General features: G+C 35.7%; 1 protein-coding gene across 2 annotated transcripts in view; it reads left to right on the top strand.

The window, feature by feature from the left end:
* The window catches only part of b3gat1a (beta-1,3-glucuronyltransferase 1 (glucuronosyltransferase P) a), a 106,324-nt gene that overhangs the window by 77,959 nt on the left and 5,108 nt on the right, over nucleotides 1-23,257 (top strand). The window contains exons 3-6 of one of the 2 annotated variants that reach the window (XM_073850621.1): nucleotides 3,303-3,420; nucleotides 7,326-7,468; nucleotides 12,319-12,827; nucleotides 20,473-20,769. In XM_073850621.1, coding sequence (XP_073706722.1) covers nucleotides 7,357-7,468; nucleotides 12,319-12,827; nucleotides 20,473-20,769 — 918 coding nt within the window. In that variant the 5' untranslated portion in view covers nucleotides 3,303-3,420; nucleotides 7,326-7,356. Of the gene's footprint in view, nucleotides 1-3,302; nucleotides 3,421-7,325; nucleotides 7,469-12,318; nucleotides 12,828-20,472; nucleotides 20,770-23,257 lie in introns of those variants that run through there. The other variant, XM_073850622.1, reaches the window with a different exon arrangement.

Here is a 23,257-nt window from a genome sequence, read left to right as displayed (position 1 = left end):
TTAAATTCTGCACTCATTTATTCATCCTCATGTCGTTCCAAACCTGTAGGATGTTCTTTCATCTACAGAACACAAAGGAAAATATTTTTGAAGAATGTTGGGAACCAAACAGTTTTGATTTCCATTGATTTGGTTCTATTGATTAACACATTTGCTTGAGAGAGACAGGGAGAGGGAGAATTTTTCTAAATATTTCATGTGGGTGAGTAAATGATGACAGAAATTTAATTTTTGAAATCTATTATTTGACATTTTCATTTGTGGACTATCCTTTTAAGCACTTGTTGAACTGAAAAAACACTTTTTTTAATTTCAGCCCCTATTTTGTCCCTCTGAAAGTGCCTTTGGCAAAACTTCGTTTGATCAGTACATAGCCATTTTGGAATGACATGTCCGCTTGTCCTTGTCCTTTTGTTTTCTTGGGTCACTAACCCTGTATTAAAAATTCAACATATACACACAGAGTGTGCCTGGCCTGTGCGTGCACAGACTGCTTGTATGATTTCCATGAAGCAGCATTATTTCAGTAAAACGGGCCTATTACATCGTTTAAGGGTCTTGTGCCGCAGAGCCGTCTGAGAGATGAAGACTCAGCATCTTGCATTTTGAGACAGTTTAATATTGAATGCCTACACTTGATAAATCTATCTGTCAACAGATGGCGGACCACAGTGAGAAAACTGGCTGATGTGCTGTTAGTACAATAATAAGTGAATATAAAACTGATTAAACATATATTGCCTGACAGTCACAGTGAATAATAACATAATAATAGATCAGTGATGTTTGAAATTACATTCAAATGCACATGTACTGTTTTGTTTTGTAGATTTTTAATTGACTGATTCTGTTGTTAGATTCTGATTGGTCAACTGTGGCATTCTTCTATCATCATTATTTTTGCACAATGATGCTAAACTATATTAGATTGTCATCCCTGTCGACCGTTCATTTATAACTGTGTCTCATATCACTCCATCGTCTCCTTCATCTCACATAATAAATCAGTTTCACTCATATCAATATTTAATGTCTATTTATTTATTTGCCACATAGTCATGTAATAAGTGGGATAATGTACAGCCATTCATTATTGCAAAATAAAACCTTTCCGGAGGATATGAAGACCATAATTATGACTTTTGATATGTTTATTTTATTGATTATATTATTTCTACTATCCACCTTATTTCTGCTCTAATTGTTGCCCATTTGTAAATTTTAAGGGTCCGGTTTCCGCTCTCATCCATGTCCAGCTATTTTTAGCCGTACAAAACAGCTAATTTTGCTGTGTCTTACCATATGTATTATCTTACAGTTGAGGTCAAAAGTTTACATCCCCCTTTTTAGAATCTGCAAAATGTTAATTATTTTACCAAAATAAGAGGGATCATACGAAATGCATGTTATTGTTTATTTAGTACTGACCTCAATAAGATATTTCACATAAAAGATGTTTACATAGTCCACAAGAGAAAATAATAGTTGAATTTATAAAAATGACCCTGTTCAAAAGTTTACATCCATACATTACATACATAGTTGTTTATGAGTCCCTTGTTTGTCCTGAACAGTTAGACTGCCTGCTGTTCTTCAGAAAAACCCTTCAGGTCCCAAATTCTTTGGTTTTCCATAAATTTTGTGTATTTGAACCCTTTCCAACAATGACTGTATGGTTTTGAGATCCATCTTTTTTTTTTTACACTGAGGACAACTGAGGGACTAGCATGCAACTATTACAGAAGGTTCAAATGCTCACTGATGCTCCAGAAGGAAAAACGATGCATTAAGAAGCAGGGGTGAAAACTTTTGAACAGATTGGAGATGTGTACATTTTTCTTATTTTGCCTAAATATCATACTTTTTTATTTAGTACTGCCCTTCAGATGCTACAGAAGGTAGTTACATATTTCCCAGAAGACAAAATAAGTTAAATTTACCCTGATCCTCTAATTAAAAAAGTTTTCACCCCCCGGCTCTTAAGGCATCGCATTTCCAATGAGCATCAGTGAGCGTTTGAACCTTCTGTAATAGTTGCATATGAGTCCCTCAGTTGTCCTCAGTGTGAAAAGATGGATCTAAAAATATACAGTCACTGTTAGAAAATGGTTCAAATACACAAAAATGCTGGAAAACCAAAGAATTTGTGGGACCTGAAGGATGTTTCTGAAGAGACTCGTGAACAAATATCACTAAACAAAAAAACAAAAAAACAAAGCTGTGGATCATTCAGGTAAGAAAACAGTATTAAGACTCAAGGGGATGTAAACTTTTAAACGGGGTCATTTTTATAAATTCAACTATTATTTTCTCTTGTGGACTATATGTAAACGTCTTTTATGTCAAATATCTTATTCAGGGCAGTACTAAATAAACAATAACATGCATTTTGTATGATCTTATTTTGGTAAAACATTTAACATTTTGCAGATTCTGAAAGGGGGGTGTAACCTTTTGACCTCAACTGTAATTATGAACACACTGGTTTGTAGTGCAAACTATTTTATTGTTTACTGCACATTGTTATTCTTCTTAATATTTCCCTAGAGCGACCAATGAGCCGGAAGTCTCCCCATATGCTTACTTCCTCGCTGAAGAATAAGATGAATAAAAACTTGCAGAAACTATTTTCTGTAACAATACTGTTGTTTTCTAACCAGATGCACTCATAACCCTGTATTTCTGCTTAATATCAGAAAAACTAAAAAGACAAGGGCCATGCTGCTCTCTCTAAAAAAAAAAGCAAAAAAAAAAAAAAAAAAAATCAACTCTCTCTCTTCTCTTCAATTTTTCTGCCTCCAGAGAAGCTAAAAATACACTGTCGCTACTGCAGTCAACCAGCGTTTGTGCTACAGCCTACACACACAGACAGGCTTGGTTCAAGGCACAGCATCATCATACCCAGCTTTCATATGTGTGTCTGGACGGGTTTCAGTGATAATAGTTTCATAACAGAATTATTATTCTCTTAGGAAGAGGTTTGGCACAAAGGGCACCTGACAGCTAATTCATCTGTTCCTGTATTGCAAATATTACCACTGAGATTAAGGGAGAGTGAGAGCAAACAAATGCCGCTCCAAATGCAAAAGGATTCATTTATCAGCGCTGGATTGCTTTACTAGGTATTAATATTGTAATTTGGGACCAGGAAACATTCATCACTGTAACGGTTGGACAGGAGGTGGAAGAAAGACAACAAAATAATAGTTTCATCAACTATACCTTGTGTTTGTCTTCTCTGAAGTGAACAGATAGAAGCTGAAGTTCATACATCAAAGATGTCTGTTTTTTGTGTGTTTTAGGAGGTTTGGACCGCAGCATGGGATGCTCTGGGAGCCAACAGCGTGGTGGATGACCTCCAGCATGCGGCCGTCACAGCTGGACCTCACGCTCGTGGCCATCCGCCGTTTGTAACTAAGGGTGAGAATTAACAGTAATAATGTAAACAATAATAATAATTTTGCTAATAATAATAATATGCTTCAAGTGCCAAAGAAGGAAAACAATAAAGTTAATGTCAAACTAATAGCTAAGTCAAGAACAGATTATTTGAAGCTCAGATAGCTTAAACTTGACTGTGTTTGCTAAATTTAAGTGGCTTAAATTCATGGATGACAGCCAAAACTGTTTTCTTTAATAACTTCCAATAGAAGCTCATTCATTGCCACCCACTGGCATAGGCCCACATTAATATAGTGATTGAAAGCTTGATTGGCATTACAGTATATTTACAAAACATACACTACCAGTCAAAAGTTTCTGAACAGTAGGATTTTTTTTTAATTAGTCTCTTCTGCTCCCCAAGCCTTCATTTATTTGATCCGAAGTACAGCAAAAAGAGTTAAAGTTTGAAATATTTTTACTATTTAAAAGAACGGTTTTCTATTTGAAATGTTTTTTTTTTTAATGTAATGTATTCCTGTGATTTCAAAGCTGGATTTTTAGCATCATTACTCCAGTCTTCAGTGTGAAAAAAACATTTATTATTATTATTATGTTGAAAACAGCTGAGTAAAATTTTTTCAGGTTTCTCTGATGAATAGAAAGTTCAGAAGAACAGCATTTATCTGAAATATAAATCTTTTGTAAATGTCTTTATCAATGGTATAGTGTACAGTGTAACAGAAGCTTTTTATTTCAGATAAATGCTGATCTTTGGAATTTTTCTATTCATCAAGAAATCCTGAAAAATATGCACTTAACTGTTTTAAATATTGATACTAATAATAAATGCTTCTTAAACAGCAAATCAGCATATTAGAATGATTTCTGGAGGATCATGTGACACTGAAGACTGGAGTAATGATGCTGAAAATTCAGCTTTGATCACAGGAATAAATTACATTTTAAAATATACTCGATATAGAAAGCAGTTTTTTTAAATAGTAAAATATTTAACAATATTACTTTTACTATATTTTGGATCAAATAAAGGCAGGCTTGGTGAGCAGAAGAGACTTCTTTAAGAAAACACTAAAATCTTGTGATAAAAAAATTATAAATACTGTTAAAAGAAATGTATATACGTACATGGTACTTTAAGTATCAAAATATATTATGCAGAATGTTAATTGACCATATGCACGAATTACTTCTTTGTTTAGACAAGCCAGCTAAGTCATTTCCGGTCAACTGTACTGTGCCATAATATGAGCGTACTTTGTTCGTTTTGTCTACATAATCCATTTACAATCGAAGAAAAGTGTTGTTTGTCTAAGAGGACCAAACGTCCATGTATACCGTTTCAAGAATGACAAACGCCAGTTTAAAAAAATACGCGCGTAAATCGGCTAAATACTGTATGCGCGAGTCATTGCTATGATTGACAGGAATAACCAGACTAAATATGCTGATGTAAAAAAAGAGCTTAAATGATTAAGACTAAATTCAGAGTAACAAAACTACAGCAGTGTTTGTTAAATACAGGCTATTTAATAGATTTTACAGTTCAAGATAAAACTTAAAAGATGTAGTTATTAAATTATATAAAATATTTCAAATTCCTATCGATTCATATTGAGTGCATAATTCTTATATTATCAATATTTAACGTATTTGTAGTGAACTATAAATAAGTATTTAAATAATTCACCCTTATAGGCTGTTTGTGTGAGCTTGACTTTCTGCACTTTCTATATATATATATATATATATATATATATATATAGTAAAAGTACTACAATTTATTATACTAGTAATTTTATAATAAATCAAAAAGCAAGACGTCTTGAAAACGGGGAGTTTTTGGGAGTTTAAAAGGCGGCTGCATAATAAATAATCCTCTGCTGCCATCTATTGGTTATATGGGTAATTCCATATTATTTTAGCCTAAAAAAGACGTTGTTTACAGTGAAAAGTAATTTTTTCCAATGCCGTTTTTATGAATGAAAAGTGAGTCCTTGAAGTACATTTTATTTCACAGCTGTAGAGTTAGAAAATAATAAAGGCTTTAAAATATTGCAAGATTTTAAAAATGTGTTCATGACAATGAAGACAAGTTAGTGATTATCAAGAATAAGATTAAGATGTCCTTGAAGAGAAGTATCGCTAGCTAGCTAATGTTAGCCTAAACACGTTATGATAGTGTTTAGCTGTCAGCATTTAAATGTACAACTATGCAGAGGCTCCGCATTTAAATTATATGTTGTTAAATAATATGAAACTGAATGTTCATGCCGCTAACATTGTTTATAATGTTGCAATTGTCATTTTTTCTCAGTTTCTGATAAGAACGAGGCAGTAGATGAGTCTCAAGAGTGTCCACCGAATATATAGCACATATAAAATGAGCTTCAGCGGAAGTTTATGAGCTGGATTATCTTTATGCGGAAGTTCTAAAGAACGCTCCGTGCATAAGGTCAATTAAATAAAGGGAAAAACAAACTGATGCCCAACAGCACTGATCCTCACAAACTTGCTTCTTCGATGAGAATCCATTATAAACCAACTGCCAGACATGAATTTTGAAGAATATACTGAAAAGCGTTCATGAAAACATAAGTTGGCTATCAGTGCTCCGAAAAACGCGCATACATAGTTTGTTTGCACATCAATCACTTAAACAAGCGAGAAACGACAATAACAGGTCTTTGTTTATGCTCTCGGTGGATATTTTCTGTTTAGTCCTCCTGTGGTTTGTGGGAGATATCATTTCATAGCCGAGCAATAATAAGATATGGCCAAACAGAGACTAATTTGATTTTCATAGTGCTGCAGTCCATTATGCACAGCTCTGTATCTTATTGGTCTAACAGCGCTCGTCAATGTCAAAATAATTGAGATCAATCAAATCAAAGAGCCAATCAAATCAAAGAAAGGCGGGCTTTAGTGTTTACCGAAACCGCAGTTGAATTCCTGCGTCACGCTTCGTTTGTAACGGTAAAGGTAAGATGTAGATTCGGTAGGTAAACGTTTATTATTTGAGGTTTAAGAAATAAATACTAAATGACTGACAATAATATCCAGTGGAGCAAACTACTGTTAATGTTACAACTAATTCCTTGTTTTGTGGTTTTTTGACATTGGACAATATAATATTGTACTGTAAATTATTAGCCCGACAAAATATATATCGTGGACACAAATTAAGAAATTCTCCACACGACTTATTTATTTGTTCTCTAGTTTTGATTAATCACGACAAACTTTACCAATAAATAATTCATTCCCTCCTTTTAATCATGGCCACATTGTGCTAATTCGTTCCATCGTTTTAATCAAATCACGTAACGTTAGCCACGATTTACTAAGACGAGCAATTAATAAAACGAAGGAATTAATTATTAATTTATACCCAGAATAAATATATTTTTGTCTGCATGACATATTGTGAATTATTTTCTTACTTGCTTTCCTGGTCTTAGAAGATGAATAATAAACAAGAAGTGGGCGTGTTGTTAGGACAGTGTCATAAAAATAAAAGTATTGTTTACTTTACAATAAATGCTAGTTAAACATTTTTTTTATTACTTTAATTCTGTATTTTGGACAAGAAACCCATCACGCAAAATCTTTCACCCTTAATTTGTTTAATTGTCAAATCTTTGAATTACCTTATGATGTTTGGCAAGGAGATATTTCGAGGAAACCATGAAGGAGAACCCTAAGGTCCGTCTTGGGTTACTATACAATGTTACCAGAGATCTTAGACAAAATGGTTTATCATTTTACTCAACCACATGGAGCTGAAATCTAATAAAAAACCGTTGATAGTCATTTTAATCAGATATCACATTAATTCCCTGACACTTATGAGGTTCCCACATATCTTTCCATTTATATAATCTATCTCTTAGTGTCTGACTGTCTTCATTTCCCTCTTTTAGGTAATGACCAGGCATAGAACCAATCCTGGAGATGCCGAAGAGAAGAGATATTCTTGCCATCGTGTTGATTGTGTTACCATGGACCCTCCTCATCACTGTGTGGCACCAAAGTGCAATTGCCCCCCTGCTTGCCATCCGAAAGGGTACCAGTCTCTCTTTCACATATAATGTGTTGTCAATTTTATTAGTAATCAAATGACAAATTTCTACACAGTAAGATACTCTGTGATAAATTGAGTCTATTTATTTGTGCTCATTTGAATAAGGCCATGTTAGAAAAAAATGCATAATGTTACTCTCACTGCAAAATGTTCTTTAAAAGGGTGTTAAAAAGGTAGTGATAAGCAGGATTTATAAGGGTGGATTTATATCTTTCCAAACAACCACAAAACCACAGGTTGACTAAGTATACTATGTCTTTCAGCATTTCATGTGAGATAAAAAATAACTAGATTAACACAAATCCCACTTTCTAATGCATTAGCTGAGTTTCAGCTCATGTGCCTTGCTTTAAGAGTCCACAGACTCCAATGAAATTACCCAACAGCTTCTCATTTATTCAGTTACACAAGATTTCTCTAATAAAACCACCCTCTGAGGAGAATTTCTCATGGCTTTCAGTCAAAATTACCAGTTTGCATGTCTATAGCTATTTTAGCACTTACATTAAAACACTTCAGTAAGTGGATGAATCACAGGCTGTACACATAACCTGTTATTTATGGGGCATTTGGGGCAGTCTAATGGCTTCACGACAATCCATCAGTCGCTGACCAGCTCTAGCTCAACCTTAAAGGAAATACAACACCCAGCTTTGAAGATCTATACATCCATATGCATGTCAACACCGTTAGCTTATAGAGATTTACAGATGTGTATTCATAGAAATGATCATAAAGCAATTAAGGTGAGTTTGTATGATGCCTAGGAGGCAGTGAACATCTGGACCGTTAATGGAGTGTGCTAATCTAATGGTGCTAAAATGTCTGAAGTGAGAGCAGGGCACTAATTGAACAGTGATAAAGATCTGATATGTGAGGTGCCATCACGATTTCTGCCCTTAATGAGCTATCACTGCCCACACCATCATTTTGTGAAAATATTCTGGGGGGAAAAGAGATATTTGGTAACACTAATTATTTCAGTAATATCATTCCAGCATGCTCATTTAAGAGATTTAAAAGAATAGTTCAGTCAAAAATTGAAATTCATTCAAGACATTTAAAAAAAAAAAGCACTGATCACTATGTCCTAAAAAGCACACAAAGGCAATATATTTCCAGCCTAAAGTTTTCCATTCATCTAAAACTGTCTGATACTCCTACTTGTCCAAAAAGCAGACTACAGAATCTTTATTGCAATGTGGCCTGTAAGCTCATTACTTTCAGTGAGAAACCTTTGCAGTCAATGGACTGACATGAAAGTAAGGGAATTTAGCTCCAACCCCAATTAAACACACCTCAACCAGCAATTTAAAGTCTTAAAAACGATTACTAGAAACTTTGAGGCAGGCGTGTTTAAAGTTTAGTGCAGCTGGATGCACCACCCTAATCAAATGCTTACATCTAACCTCTTCTCAACAATATACATACTTGCAAATTTTGTTTGTAGGTCGAGTCTTTATATAACTGTACTATATATTTGAAAAGAACTGACTTCACTGTCTTTAGAACAGTTACAAAGACCCTGACCTGTTCCAAACCCGTAAAACCTTCGTTCTTCTTCGGAACACAAATTAGGATATTTTTGATGAAATGCGAGACCTTTCTGAACCTCCATAGACAACAACGCAACTGACATGTATAAGGCCTAGTAAGGTAATAAGGACATCACTAAAATAGTCCATGTGACATTAGTGCTTCAACTGTAATGTTATGAAGCTACGAGAATACTATCTGAGAGAGTACCATGACGCATGTGTGTGGTGCTGCTGATGCAGGAGCTGGCGTTCTGACATAGAACATCAATCTCTCTTAGTTCATTGTCTGTATGTTCTGGCTCAAGTTAGTAAGGCTGGGCAAAAAATTGCAAGTCATCCTCTGTCGAAATCTTCAGCAGGACTCCAGAATAACATTTGAGAGCAGTGGCACCAGCACCACTAAGTTCTACAGACGGTGGTGCCAGGAGCAGATTTGGTAGTGCTGGGGGGTGGTGTGTGGGAGTATTAAAAATATAAATAATTTAATCATAAAACTACTACTGTTTTGCATTAATAAGTGCAGGTACTACTAATAATATGTGACCCTGGACCACAAAACCAGTCATAAGGGTCATTTTTTCTTTCCATTGATGTATGGTTTGCTAGGATAGGACAATATTTTGCCGAGATACAACTATTTGAAAATCTAGAATTTGAGAGTGCAAAAAATAAATAAATATATAATATAATAAAATCACCGTTAAAGTTTTCCAAATGAAGTTCTTAGCAATGCATATTACTTATCAAAAAATAAGTTTTGATATATTTACAGTGGCAAATTTGCTAAATATCTTAATGGAACATGATTTTTACTTTATATCCTAATGATTTTTGGCATAAAAGAAAAATTGACCATTTTAACCCATTAAATGTATGGTTGGCTATTGCTACAAATAAACCCATGCTACTTACGACTGGTTTTGTGGTCCAGGGTCACATATATGTTTATTTCTTAATTATTATGTTTTTACAGTGAAGCACTAAGTTCGAGTTGGAAAGCATACACAATTGTATGGATTCTACTCTTATTAAATGTGCCATTATTCTTCTATAGTATTATATGGAACTTACCAACGACTTATGTGCAATTTAGTCGCAAATTGAAGAGAAGTTTGTGTTTTTCAAGGCACATTGTGACTTTTCTTACCTCATATACAAAAAAAGTGACAAAATCTTGATTTCTTGATGATTTGATATTTCATAGTAGTGATTTTATGATTTCAAAATATGAAGGAAAAAGTAGAATGAATGCTCCTCTGCTGCTATCTACTGGTTATAATTGTGATTTTAAGTAATCTTTTAATTTTGTGTTTGTAATGGGATATTTTGATCATCCCATTAACAGTAACATTCAAATTGGATCATTTCAGAGCTTTGAAGTGCTGGAAATTGATAGAATTTCTCGCTCAAGGTTGTACAAACCCTGAAATGAGTAATGTAATAACATTTCTGCCACAACACAATGGTTTAGGTGCTGGTACTCCTTTTGGTTTTCCAATATACGTCAGCTCTGTTTATAACGCAGAATTTGAATAATCTCTCGCAGAAACCTTTTTCGTTGTTCAGCGAATTCAAACGCTTCTTACTTGGTCTCGCAGCACTGTGCAGTAAAAGTGTTGCGAAATCAAATTTTGGTTCCTGAGTTCGGACAAGCATGATTGCATTGCTGTTCAAGCTGATAAACGATGTGCTCTGCCACTGTTTTGTGACAGTTCTGTTTCGTTTGCCGTTTGATATTTCTCATATAAAACAGAAGTGGCAGCGCTTATGAGTTGAACAACGCGGTGGTCGCACTGGCAAAAAAAATTGGTCACAGTCTGGAGCCCTGTTCAGATTTGTTTACAAAGACTGTTTTATGTACAGCGTGCATCTTCCTTGGCTTGCAAATAAGGCGCAGCACATCCGAGTACAATAAAGTAATTATTTTTGTTTTCTTTGAACAACTGATGTCATATAGACTGTATTATCGATGTCTTTACTACTGTATCTTTCAGGGCCTTGAACATGGTCATTGTATTACTGTCTATACAGGCTCTTAGATTTAATCAAAAATATCTTAATTTGTGTTCCAACGATGACCAAGGGTCTTACGGGTTTGGAACGACACAAGGGTGAGTAATTAATGACAGAATTTTCATTTTTGTGTGAACTAACCCTTTAATTAGGATTGGAGTTAAATTCTGCAGGTGTTTGTAGCTCATTGAAGACCTCTGCCGTAGACACTGGAACTGTTCCAAAGCCACTTTGCTGCCTAATTATTAGTTTTATTCTAATATTAGATTTTTCAGTTTCAGAAGAGTTTCAACTGATTAATGTATTTTTTAGATTAATCTATAGAGTGCTAATGAGTATTATTATAACTGATCTCCCCCATCCCCCCATCACTTTTTCCATCGGTCTAGAGTTTGCAGGTATTGTATGAATATAAAAACTAACAAGCATATTTAAGTACAGTCTTAATAATTTATTTTTAAAAAGCAATGTATGTCACCATCATATATAGCCTTGTTGGAAATGCACAGACATAAAGGGCAGCTGTGCCTCAGGCAACCTGAGTTCAAGTGCCGGCAACAACGTTCCCCCCGTCTCATCTGTCTTGTCCAATAATGATATACAAGTACAAAATGTAATTTTTTATTTGAAAAGCATTATGGCAAGTATATCAAACCACTCAGGCTGCATTCCAAGTCTTTCAAGGATAAACGATTGCCCTTATGTGTGAAAAACCCAAATCTGATTAGCAATCCCATAGACCATAATGCTCAAATCCCAGAAACATTCTGAAAACACATTACCACAGCTTAGATGCCAAATTCTATTCCCATCAAAATAGTGAGTCATACTGACATCACTGGTGCTATTAGCATTAACTTACTGTATATAATGCTGCGTTTTGATACTTTTTTATAATCATGCCAGAATCATCTCCAAAAATTTTTGTTTTAAGGAAGTAAGAAAAGTCATACAGGTTTAGAAAGACATGAGAATTTTCATTTTTGTCTGAACTATCCCAATAAGAATTCAAAAGCAGGTCATGCAGAACCTGTGCTTTATGGGTTTGAATCAGTGCCTTCTACCCCTGTGGAGTAACCATATTATGATCTCACGGTTCCTGCTCTCACCCTCTCCAGTCTGTCACCATCTAGTAAAAGAGATCTTAATCATACCAGAGCGTCTAACCATCCACCGGCAACGGCTAGCAGGTACTCCTCTAAGGTTTGTGGCATGCGTCAGACATAAAGAGAGCAGCCCTGGGGTGTGCTAATGTCTTAATTCTCTTTCTCTGTCTGGCAGATGATGGGACAGAGACTAGGCACGAGACCGGTCCAGCCACGGACTCAAAGGAATACTGCTCACAGGACAAGGACATAGTGGAGGTGGTCCGTACAGAATACGTGTACACGAGACCTCCGCCCTGGTCTGATGTATTGCCCACCATCCACGTCATCACTCCGACATACAGCCGCCCCGTGCAGAAGGCCGAGCTAACACGATTGGCTAACACCTTCCTCCACGTGCCCAACCTACACTGGATTCTGGTGGAGGACTCTCAGAGGAGAACACCTCTAGTTACGAGGCTTCTGAGAGAAACGGGGCTGAACTACACACACCTCAATGTGGAGACCCCACGGAACTACAAGCTGCGAGGAGACACGAGAGATCCCAGGATTCCTCGTGGCACCATGCAGAGGAACCTGGCTTTGAGATGGCTACGGGAGACCTTCAACTCCAACAGCAGCCAGGCAGGGATCGTCTACTTTGCAGATGACGATAATACATACAGCTTGGAGCTGTTTGAGGAGGTGAGTTAAAACAGGCATAGCAGTCCTCTACATGTAGACAGACAACAGCAATTAATGGATGTTGGTAAGTGACTACACTAGTAAGGAGTTTAACTGCATTGATTCAATGGATAGTTCACCCAAAAATGTAAATTCTGTCATTAATTACTCACCCTAATGTCGTTCCAAGACCTTTGTTTATATTCGGAACACTAAGCTTTTGTAACATTATATACTATACGAGTCAGAAATGTAGAAATTATAGACATTAATACTTTTATTTAGCAAGCATGCTTTAAATTGAACAAAGTGATGATAAAGACATTTATAATGTTACAAAAGATTTCTCTTTTAGATAAATGCTGTTCTTCTGAACTTTCAATTAATCAAAGAAACCTGAAAAAATTCTCAGCATAATAATAATAATAAAAAATGTTTTTTGAGCATCATTTAGCTTTGAAATCACAGGAATAAATTACATTTTAAGCACTAAGTTTTTTTAAACACTAAAAAATATTTCAGAATTTTGCTGTTTTTGCTGTACTTTGGATCAAGTAAATGCAGGCTTGGTGAGCAGAAGAGACATGTTTACAAAAACGTTTTTGACTGGTAGTGTAGATAGTTCACCCAAAAATTACATTTTGGCACTATTTAGATATTTTGAAGAATATTTCAGCTACTTTTGTCCATACGGTGAATATCAATTGAACTTTATGAGCTTTCAAGGTCCAAAAAAGACATTATGACAATAATCCATACGATTTGGCTGATTTCAAGTCTTCTGAAGCAAAATGCTTAAATTGCATGATGAACAGATTGATATTTAATTAAATCAAAACATTGATCAATGCACTGGCATTAGTCATGTGGACAACAGCTGAAACATTATTCTAATATTTTCAAAATATTTTGTTTCACAGAAGAAAAAGAAAAATCTTACAGGTTTGGAACAACAGGTTTGGATAACACTTACTTGGATCCTTTAATACTACCTGTCTGGACTTTCATCACATGAAACACCTTTCAAATACTCTTAATTTTGAGACACTGCTCTGAAAAGAAAAATCATACGGTGGGTGGTGAAAAATTATCAGGCACATACTGTACTTCTGAAACACTGGCAACAAAAGACACAGGACTATAATTAGGGTGGAACAAAAGCTGCCATTTCTGTTGATATATGTGGGTTGTCCATTTTAAAAGATTAATATTCATACTTGCATTCAGCAGCATGGTACTTTGCATGGACACTGTAAAATGCAGATTTTACAACTCAGATGCCTTTTAAATCAGGCTTGGCCTTTAATAATATACATGTTAATGTATATCATTTTTTCCATTAATCAGTGTTGACCTATAGAGTCATACATTTTATTTTTTGTATAAATTTTAATGTGGAAGAGACTAGCTTCCTAACTCAAGCTTTCATTGAAGTTAACTTAATAGTGCATCTTTGCTTGATGCATATTTTAAGTTTTAAACATATTAATTTGTGATCAAGCTATAATTGCCAGACCCCCTGCAGCACCGCTGCAGATCCCCTATGGTCTGTGGACTTTGTTGAAAACACTTGTTCTAAATATTAAATCTTAGAAAATGTATCAGCATTTCTAATTCATATATAATGTCCTTAAATAGCAATCTTCCCAAGATAAACTAGTTTCAACCCCACTCTGGGCTTTCGTGTTCCTATCTAACTTAGAAGAGCCATAACTGCGTGTGGCCTAAAATCAGTGACCCACAATGAGGAAACATCACACGGAAGAGACGCTAATACCTTTTTCTTCTATAAATGAAGAGATATAGTAACAGTTCATGAATTATGCATTTGGCCTTGTTTAAAACAACCATTCCTGCCAGGGTGAATTAATTATTAAGCTCTTATTAAAAATGCTTCGGCAGGCACTCTGAATGACAGGGTTTATTTACAGATGCTGTGTATTTTTACCCCCATTCTGCTGGCTTACTTTTCCACTATTGACTCGCAGTAAGTGCTCTGAGCTCTAGGGACACAGGCCACTTTTCCCCTCTCCTCTGTGACTACTTTGACTTGACAGAATCATTTCAACATATCCTATTCTAAATAATGAGTCAAATGCATGTACGTCGAGGTCAGGCCTCCTAAAACTGTGGATGAGAACAAAAATCTACTGTACAAAAATAAAACAAAACATACAATGCAGTAATAAAAAGTAAATTGTAAAGTAACCACACAAAATGTCACATTATAGTTGCATGCCTCTGCATCGCTGTGATTGGCTGATTACTATGCTAATGCAATACTGACCGCCTCTGATGCAAACGGTTCACAAATCAGCCTGAGTGGGTCAAACTAATGGAAAGACTGACTGATTACAGACTAAACAACTGACCGCTCGGACATCAATCGCCTTTAGTCACATGATGCACATCCTAATGTAAATGAAATCAATTCGAAGTTTTCGACCCTCGAAAAAAGAAGACTTTCGAAGACTTTCTGGGGTTGCGTATTAGGATGTGTTCACACTTGTAGTTCCATTTGTTTGGTTTATCTGGTCCGGACCCAAAAGGAAAATGATACATTTAGGCCTAGGTCCACTTAGCGTTCACACTGGCATTTTGTGACAGCGAACCTAAAGATACCGAACCTAAAGGCATAGTGATACTTTCACAACCTGATTGGTTGGGTTGAATGATGTATGTTTCGTTACGCAACTCACTAAACACTCCAAACAAACAAACAAACAAAAAAAGGTGCGTTTGACTTAAAACGGTGCTGCGGGTGTATGACATCAAAGTACGTATTCACTGATTGGACTGCTGATCGCTGCTTTAAGTCGATTACACACAATGCCGTCTGCTGGACTAAGTGCACTCATTGTAGCATGCATATGATTTCTTTTTCACCACCTGCGAGCGAACTCACAAAGAGCTCATATACATGTAAGGCACTTTACCTCCTCGTTGCTCCACATTTGTCCTCTGCTCGTTTTGTTTTGGATAAACTTGCTTACGCTTGCTCCCTTAGTGAAATCATGACGCATAGTGTCGCATCTTGTCATTACTTCCTGTTTTTGGTTTGTTTAGAATTATTTGGTCTGTGTTGCAATCATATTTCATTCAAACCGCACCAGAGTTCGTTTGGAAGTGGACCAAGACCCATCTTTTCAGCGGTCTTGGTTCGCACCAGGGTTGGCAGCATTCACATTAACTCAAATGAACTGCACTAACAGAGCAATCACACCAGAGTTCGTTTTAATCGAACCAAAAATGACAAGTGTGAACACACCCTTAGTGTAAATGGACCAAAATAGAAACTTTTGAAAACGATGGCATTTCTGCCCACATTCGCTCTCTGTATCCTTGAAGACCAAGGAAAAAATAACACCATACACATTATGAATGGCCATGTGACAAGCGTTTTCGGTTGTGTAGTGTAGACGGAGATTGTTTCTGAAACGCAGTGAAATCTTAAATATTGTTTATATTATATGAAAAATACTATGTATTTTAATTATTTAAAAGGGATAGTTCACACATACATGACAAATCTGTCATCAATTATTCACCCTCATGTCCTTTCAAACCTGTAAGACCTTCGTTCATCTTTGGAAGACAAATCAAGATATTTTTGATGAAATCCGAGAGCTTTCATGTCATTATGAATGGTCATGTGACATACGTTTTCGGTTATGTAGTGTAGACGGAGATCGTTTCTGAAATGCAGTGAAAATGTCAGTGTAGGCAACGATCGTTTTCATTTTAACACGCTGTTTTAAAATGAAAACACACCAGTGTATAGAATTTAACATATGTGACCCTGGACCACAAAACCAGTCATAAGGTTAAATTTTACAAAACTGAGATGTATACATCATATGAAAGCTCAATAAATAAGCTTTCTATTGATATATGGTTTGTTAGGATAGGACAATATCTGGCAGAGATACATCTACTTGAAAATCTGGAATCTGAGGGTGCAAAAAAATCAAAATACTGAGAAAATCACCTTTAAAGTTGTCCAAATTAAGTTCTTAACATGCATATTACTAATCAAAAATTACATTATGATATATTTATAGTAGGAATTTTACAAAAAATCTTCATGGAACATGATCTTTACTTAATTTCCTAATGATTTTTGGCATAAAAGAAAAATCAATAATTTTGACCCATACAATGTATTTTTGGCTATTGCTACAAATATACCCCAGCGACTTAAGACTGGTTTTGTGGTCCAGGGTCACATATAAATAAATAATTGGCTTCTATACTGTTACTGCTTTTTACAATATAAAATATTAATATATAATAATACTGTGTATTGTAATTATTTTAAAGGGATAATTTATCCAAATATTAAAATTCTGTCATTAATTGCTTCACCTTTATGATGTTTCAAATCTATAAGACCTTCGTTCATCTTCAGAACACAAATTAAGATATTTTTGATGAAATCTAAGAGCTTTCTGAGCCTGCATAGACAGCAACGCAACTAACACGTTCAAGGCCCAGAAAGGTAGTAAGGACATCATTAAAATAGTCCATGTGATATCAGTGGTTCAACCTTAATTTTGTGAAGGTACAATGATGTCCTAATGATATCTTAATTTTTGTTCTGAAGATGAACGAAGATCTTATGGGTTTAGAACGACGTGAGGGTGAGTAATTAATGACAGAATTTTAATTTTTAATACATTTAAAAAATATATATTTTTCTTTTTTATATACTTTTTATATTTTCTGATATAAACATAATATTCTAATTTAGGTTGCTTGTTGAAAGTAAAATGTAAATGGTGTTCCATAACCTGGAAACTGCATAATGTCTCAAGTCCACTACACACCACCATCTATAGGTTCTCTCCTTTTCTCAGTTCAGAATTTAGCGTGAAGCACTTTAAATGAGAGGCAAAAAGCAGAAAACAGCCGTTCATTATGCTAAACTAGGGCAGCCTAGCTTGAGCAGCCCTCCCCAATGACAGCTAGTTTAGAAAAGATTAATGTCATCCTGAATCTGCAACGAGCATGCATCCTTTTCAACACTTTTCCATTTCAGTTGTTTTTGTTTCCACCAACAGGTACAGAAAATGTCCCTCTCCTTCTTTAATAAAAAATGGCAGTGGCACAATATAATATTAGCCACTGCGGAAGTAATTAGATTGAGGGGGACATTTTGGCTAGGACTGTTCACTTAATGCCTGATATGGTAGGGAAGGGTCACAGTCAATTACCTGAGCTACATTTGGATCAATGTGGACGGCCAGTAAAAGTTCAGTCAGCAAAACCATCCTTTACATTTAGCTGAGTCTTAATCAATTTATTTATTTTTACAAACACATAGTGAGCGAGTGGTTTTCGTAAATGACAAAGAAGCACAGTGTTCTTTTCCATCTACAGTCCTTTTGTGGTTCTTTGTAAAAGCTTCCCTTGGATACAGTGGGCGATGCATTATGGGTATAAAGACAACCGCTTCACTCGCCCGCTCCAGCCTTCACTATTCATTAGGCAGTTTCCTTTTATGATGTGGACCACTTGCGCTGGGCAGCACACAAAGCATTTGGATGTACTGTAGGAGTGTAGGGAGTGTTTGAAGCAGGAAGATTAAAGCAGAATCTGTCTGTCTTTCTCTCTCTTACTGTCTCGCTTCCGATTTCTGTTCACCTTTGTGACCTGCTCAGGAGGAATCCTGCTGTTAACATCTATTTGTTTGTATGTCTGAGTCGCCGCACTGTCCAAAATATGATTTTAAGGCATCCAATCAGGCCTGTGTTGTCACTATAGTGTGAAAGTGTGAAAGCACACTATAAACAGCAGGTGAACTGACATGGACATGATGAAAGTTTTGTGGCATGTTTGTACAGCAGTACAAGGGTACAAGGACTTTTATTTCATTTCATTTATTTTATTTCAGTATTTTTACTGATTTTATTTCAGTCCAGAGTACAAAATTGAAATGAAACTCACTACAGCTTCATTTGTGCTTATGTCCCTAAATATGGTGATTTTCTTTTTTTTTCTTTTCTTTTTTTTTTCTTTTTCTTTTTTTGATTTATGATTTTCTTGCATGCAGTGACAACAGATTACATTTCAAGTAATTCATTTAAAAAACTTTAGCACAGGTAACACATTGAAATCTATGGAATCTTGTTTCCACCACTTAATTAAAAAAAATGTTATTGTGACTTTGTACTTTCACAATTCTGATTTTTTTCCCCCAGAATTGCATTATATATGCTTGCATATAATTGCAAGAAACAAATTCAGAGTTGCGATTCTCGCCATTCGAGTTTGTATCTCGCAATTGTTACTTTTTTTCTGACAATTGCGAGTTTTTATCTCGCAATTACGAGTTTTTAGCTCGCAATTCTGACTTTTTTTCTGACAATTGTGGGTTTTTAGCTCGCAATTACGAGTTTTTAGCTCGCAATTCTGACTTTTTTTCTGACAATTGTGGGTTTTTAGCTCGCAATTCTGACTTTTTTTCTGACAATTGTGGGTTTTTAGCTCGCAATTACGAGTTTGTATCTCGCAATTTTGACTTTTTTCTTGCAATTGCGAGTTTTTATCTCACAATTCTGACTTTTTTTCTCACAATTTTGACTTTTTTCTCAGAATTGCATGATATATACTCGCAAGAGTTTTTCTCTCACAATTCTGACTTTTTCTCGCAATTGCGAGTTTGTATCTCGAAATTCTTTTTTTCTTGCAATTCAGATATTTTTTTTACTATTGCGAGTTTTATTTTGCAATTCTGACATTTTTCTTGCAGTTGCGAGTTTGTATCTCGCAATTTTGACTTTTTATCTCACAACTGCAAGTTTGTATCTCGCAGTTGCAAGTTTGTATCTCATAATTCTGACCTTTTTTCTCGTAATTGCAAGTTTGTGTCTTGCAATTATGACTTTTTCTTGCAATTGCAATTTTGGCTTTTTTCCCAGAATTGTGAGATATAAACTCGCAATTGCAAATTATGAAGTCCATTTGAGGGGGAACTCACAATTATGAGAAAAAAGTATAAATTTTAATATAAAAAGTTGCAATTACCATTTTTTAGTATTATTTAGTGGCAAAAACAGCCTTCCATAGAACACAACAAAAGTTTGGGGTTGGAAAGATTTTTATAAAGGTGCTGTATGCAGTTTCTGTTCTACTTGTGTCACTTAGTGGAGCTACTATTTTATCTGGGTCTTGACAGTTAAGAGCTAAAATGTGGCAAAACTTCATTTTAACTTACCTATTGAATACAAATACAAACATTTAATTTAATTCTTGTTTTTGGCACTGCTACTGTTTAATCTTGACTTGCCCCATTGTCTGCCTCTGCGTATTTTGGCCTTTGAATTTTGGCTTGCACTACTTTAACCGAATAAGCAATACTGTAAAAACAGTAAAATTAAGAAACTAGTTTTTCAATAAATGGATAGCCAAAAAATAATTATTCTGTCTTTAGTTACTCACCCTCATGTTGTTCCAAACCCATAAGACCTTTGTTAATTTTCTGAACACAAATTAAGAACGTGGTAGTTGCTGTCTGGGGTCAAAAATATCAAAAATATCTTTACTGACAGAATTTTCATTTATAGGTGAACTATCCCTTAAGTGCTTAATATAAGAACAATTCACAGGAGGTTTTTGTACCCTAAATAACATAGAAACTAAAAATGACTGTATTTCTTTTCTGCAGATGCGATCAACACGTAAAGTATCAGTGTGGCCTGTAGCGTTTGTTGGAGGTTTACGATACGAGTCTCCGAAGGTCAATGCAGCAGGAAAAGTGTACGGGTGGAAAACAGTATTCGACCCTCACCGGCCCTTTGCCATCGACATGGCGGGCTTTGCCATCAACCTGCGGCTCATTCTGTTCAAGCCTCAGGCCTACTTCAAGTTACGAGGGGTGAAGGGAGGCTACCAGGAGAGCAGCCTGCTCAGAGAGCTGGTCACTCTCAATGACCTGGAACCCAAAGCGGCCAACTGCACTAAGGTGAGAAAACATTGTTTAGTTCATTATGTCAAACTCATGTGAAGTATTTCCGGAGAAACAGAAACTTAAAATTATTTTCACATCATTTATCTCATTTGTTTAGAGTATGTAAGTCATATGTAAAGTTTTTCACAAACAAATCATGATTTAACAATCACTTTCATGCTTTATTTTATTCAAATGTTATTATTAAATCTAGGGATGCGCGATATTTATCGGACAGATAAATTATCGACCGATATGGGTAAAAATTACGTCATTTTTATTGCTCCGATAAATAAATGAAATCCGATCCGATAAAGTACTCTTGCTGGTAAATCAATCAATCAGTCTGGTTTATCTGAGATTCATCTGCTTTCCGAGTGCAAGTGACTGCAGCTGTAAACTGCAGTGACTCTCGGCCTTTGTCGCGTTTAATACGTCATCATCTGTGTCGTCATCATCATCTTCGCCGGTCTGGAAGTTTTTCACGGTGGCAGAGGAGGACGATGCTATTGCTATTTGCAACACATGTTTAGCAAGGATTCCGAGAGGAGGTAAAAAGCCGTCAAGTTTTAACACAACTAATCTTATATCTCACTTCAGAGGTCGTCATCGCGGTGAATCTGTTTTAGGGGCCGTTCACATGTCATGCCTAAAAACGCGTGGAAAACGCTAGGTGCGCCGCTTTCTCTTTCTTTCCAAACCGCTCTGTAGTGTCTGCTGTGGCGTCTGCCGTTGCTAAGCAGCCATGACCTGCGCTCTTCATAAAGACGCGGAAGTTTCAGCAAAGGATAAATGGATTTTCAGCATTAAAAATCGCTTGCAGTAGCTCTGTTATTAAATTTATTTAAAAATGTTTATTCCTGTACAGCTATGATAAGCTGTTTCTCCACCTTGGCAGTGCTTTCAATGTTATGAAGGGAAAGGATGAAGTTAATTGGTTGGTTCATGTCACATGACCTGCGTTTGGCTTGCGGCATTCTGAAAAGTTGAGATGTTTTAATCTCGATTCTGATGTTTTATTCCCCGTCTTGTACGATTTGGTTGTTGCACACATTCATAATATGATCAATAAGAATGGACTACACGTAAGCTTTAACGGACATTTGGACATCTGACGTTAGTCCATGATGCACTTTTCATTTTTTCCAGGTTGACAAATGTCAAAGCATTTTATTTATTTAGAATTGTGGTGCCTTACACAAAAAGTAAAAACATTTTTGAAGAGTCAGGACTGATGTTTGCTGTGATTGTTTGACCCAGATATATAATATACATTTCATTAGTTTATCTTAGATTTTGTATTCTCGTGGGTGCACAAAATTATCATATAAAAATATGAACGTATTGGGTATCGGTATCGGCATCGGCCACAAGAAGGACTTAATTATCGGCTATCGGTATCGGTAAAAATTTCATATCGTGCATCCCTAATTATTTCAGAACAACTGAAAACACACGTACACAAAAAATCATATACTTGTGGCCCTATATTCTTGTTAAAATCACCATAAAATCCATTTTGACAGGCTTTTGTCTTTGTAAAGAAAGACTGTAAAGGAATGGTTTTGCAGAAACCCCCAATAGAGATTTTATGTTTTATGCAAATGCCTAACCTCAAGCATGCAGTCACTCATTTAGAATACTCCAAATTCATTAACATTAATTACAATGAGGTTAAGAACAAATTCATGTGTTGTGAAGTAGGTGGAAATTTTTCATGAGTAGTTCTTCTGTGCAGTGTGCACAGCACAAATATGAAATAATCCACACAGTTTTTAGTGAATGAGTCCCAGTGTTTTTCCAAACATCTTCAGCATTTGGAACAACGCGAGGCTAGGTAAATAATGAGCTTTTATTTTTGGGTGAACTACTCATTTAATGCATGAAGTCTCTCTCCACTTAAAAAACACCCAAGGACAACTGTGAAAAAAAAAACTACTATTCTCTCACTGTTGTATCACAATATCTCACTCTCTGCACTAGCTCATATTTTCAGAGCAATTCCGGAACAATTTGTTATGCCACTTCTCATGTTACTGACTCGCCAGGATGAATCACTTCTGTTGTAGCATTCATCATTTGTCGCTTTGAAAAAAAAAAGCCTTATATATGTGAATGAATAATGGCACAAATGTCTGTATATGCATATAGAAAAAAAACAGAAACTGGCTAATTGATGTTTAACTAGGTGATTTGTAAAGGTACTGACTAATTGATGCTTTAAATTGATGTTACTGAGCTCAGAGATGTTTTATTTAAGACAAGACTTAACTAGGATTTCACCATTTAGAGGCAGACAAATGAGAACCAGTTCCTGGACTCCCTGTCTATTTACCCTAAAAAATAGAACAGCTGCAAAAATACACCTGCATACACATCTCATCTTGTTTCTGGAAAAGATTAGATTCTATGAACTGCATTCTGCCGAAGCACCAATATTTCAGGTGGGACTGTTAAGCTAAGTGGAAGTGGAGCCTCCAGACCCATCTCAACACTGTTGGAA

The sequence above is a fragment of the Garra rufa genome, chromosome 11 (genome assembly GCF_049309525.1).
Source record: "Garra rufa chromosome 11, GarRuf1.0, whole genome shotgun sequence".
NCBI classification, from domain to species: Eukaryota; Metazoa; Chordata; class Actinopteri; order Cypriniformes; family Cyprinidae; genus Garra; species Garra rufa.
This window is presented reverse-complemented; position numbering and strand designations above follow the sequence as displayed.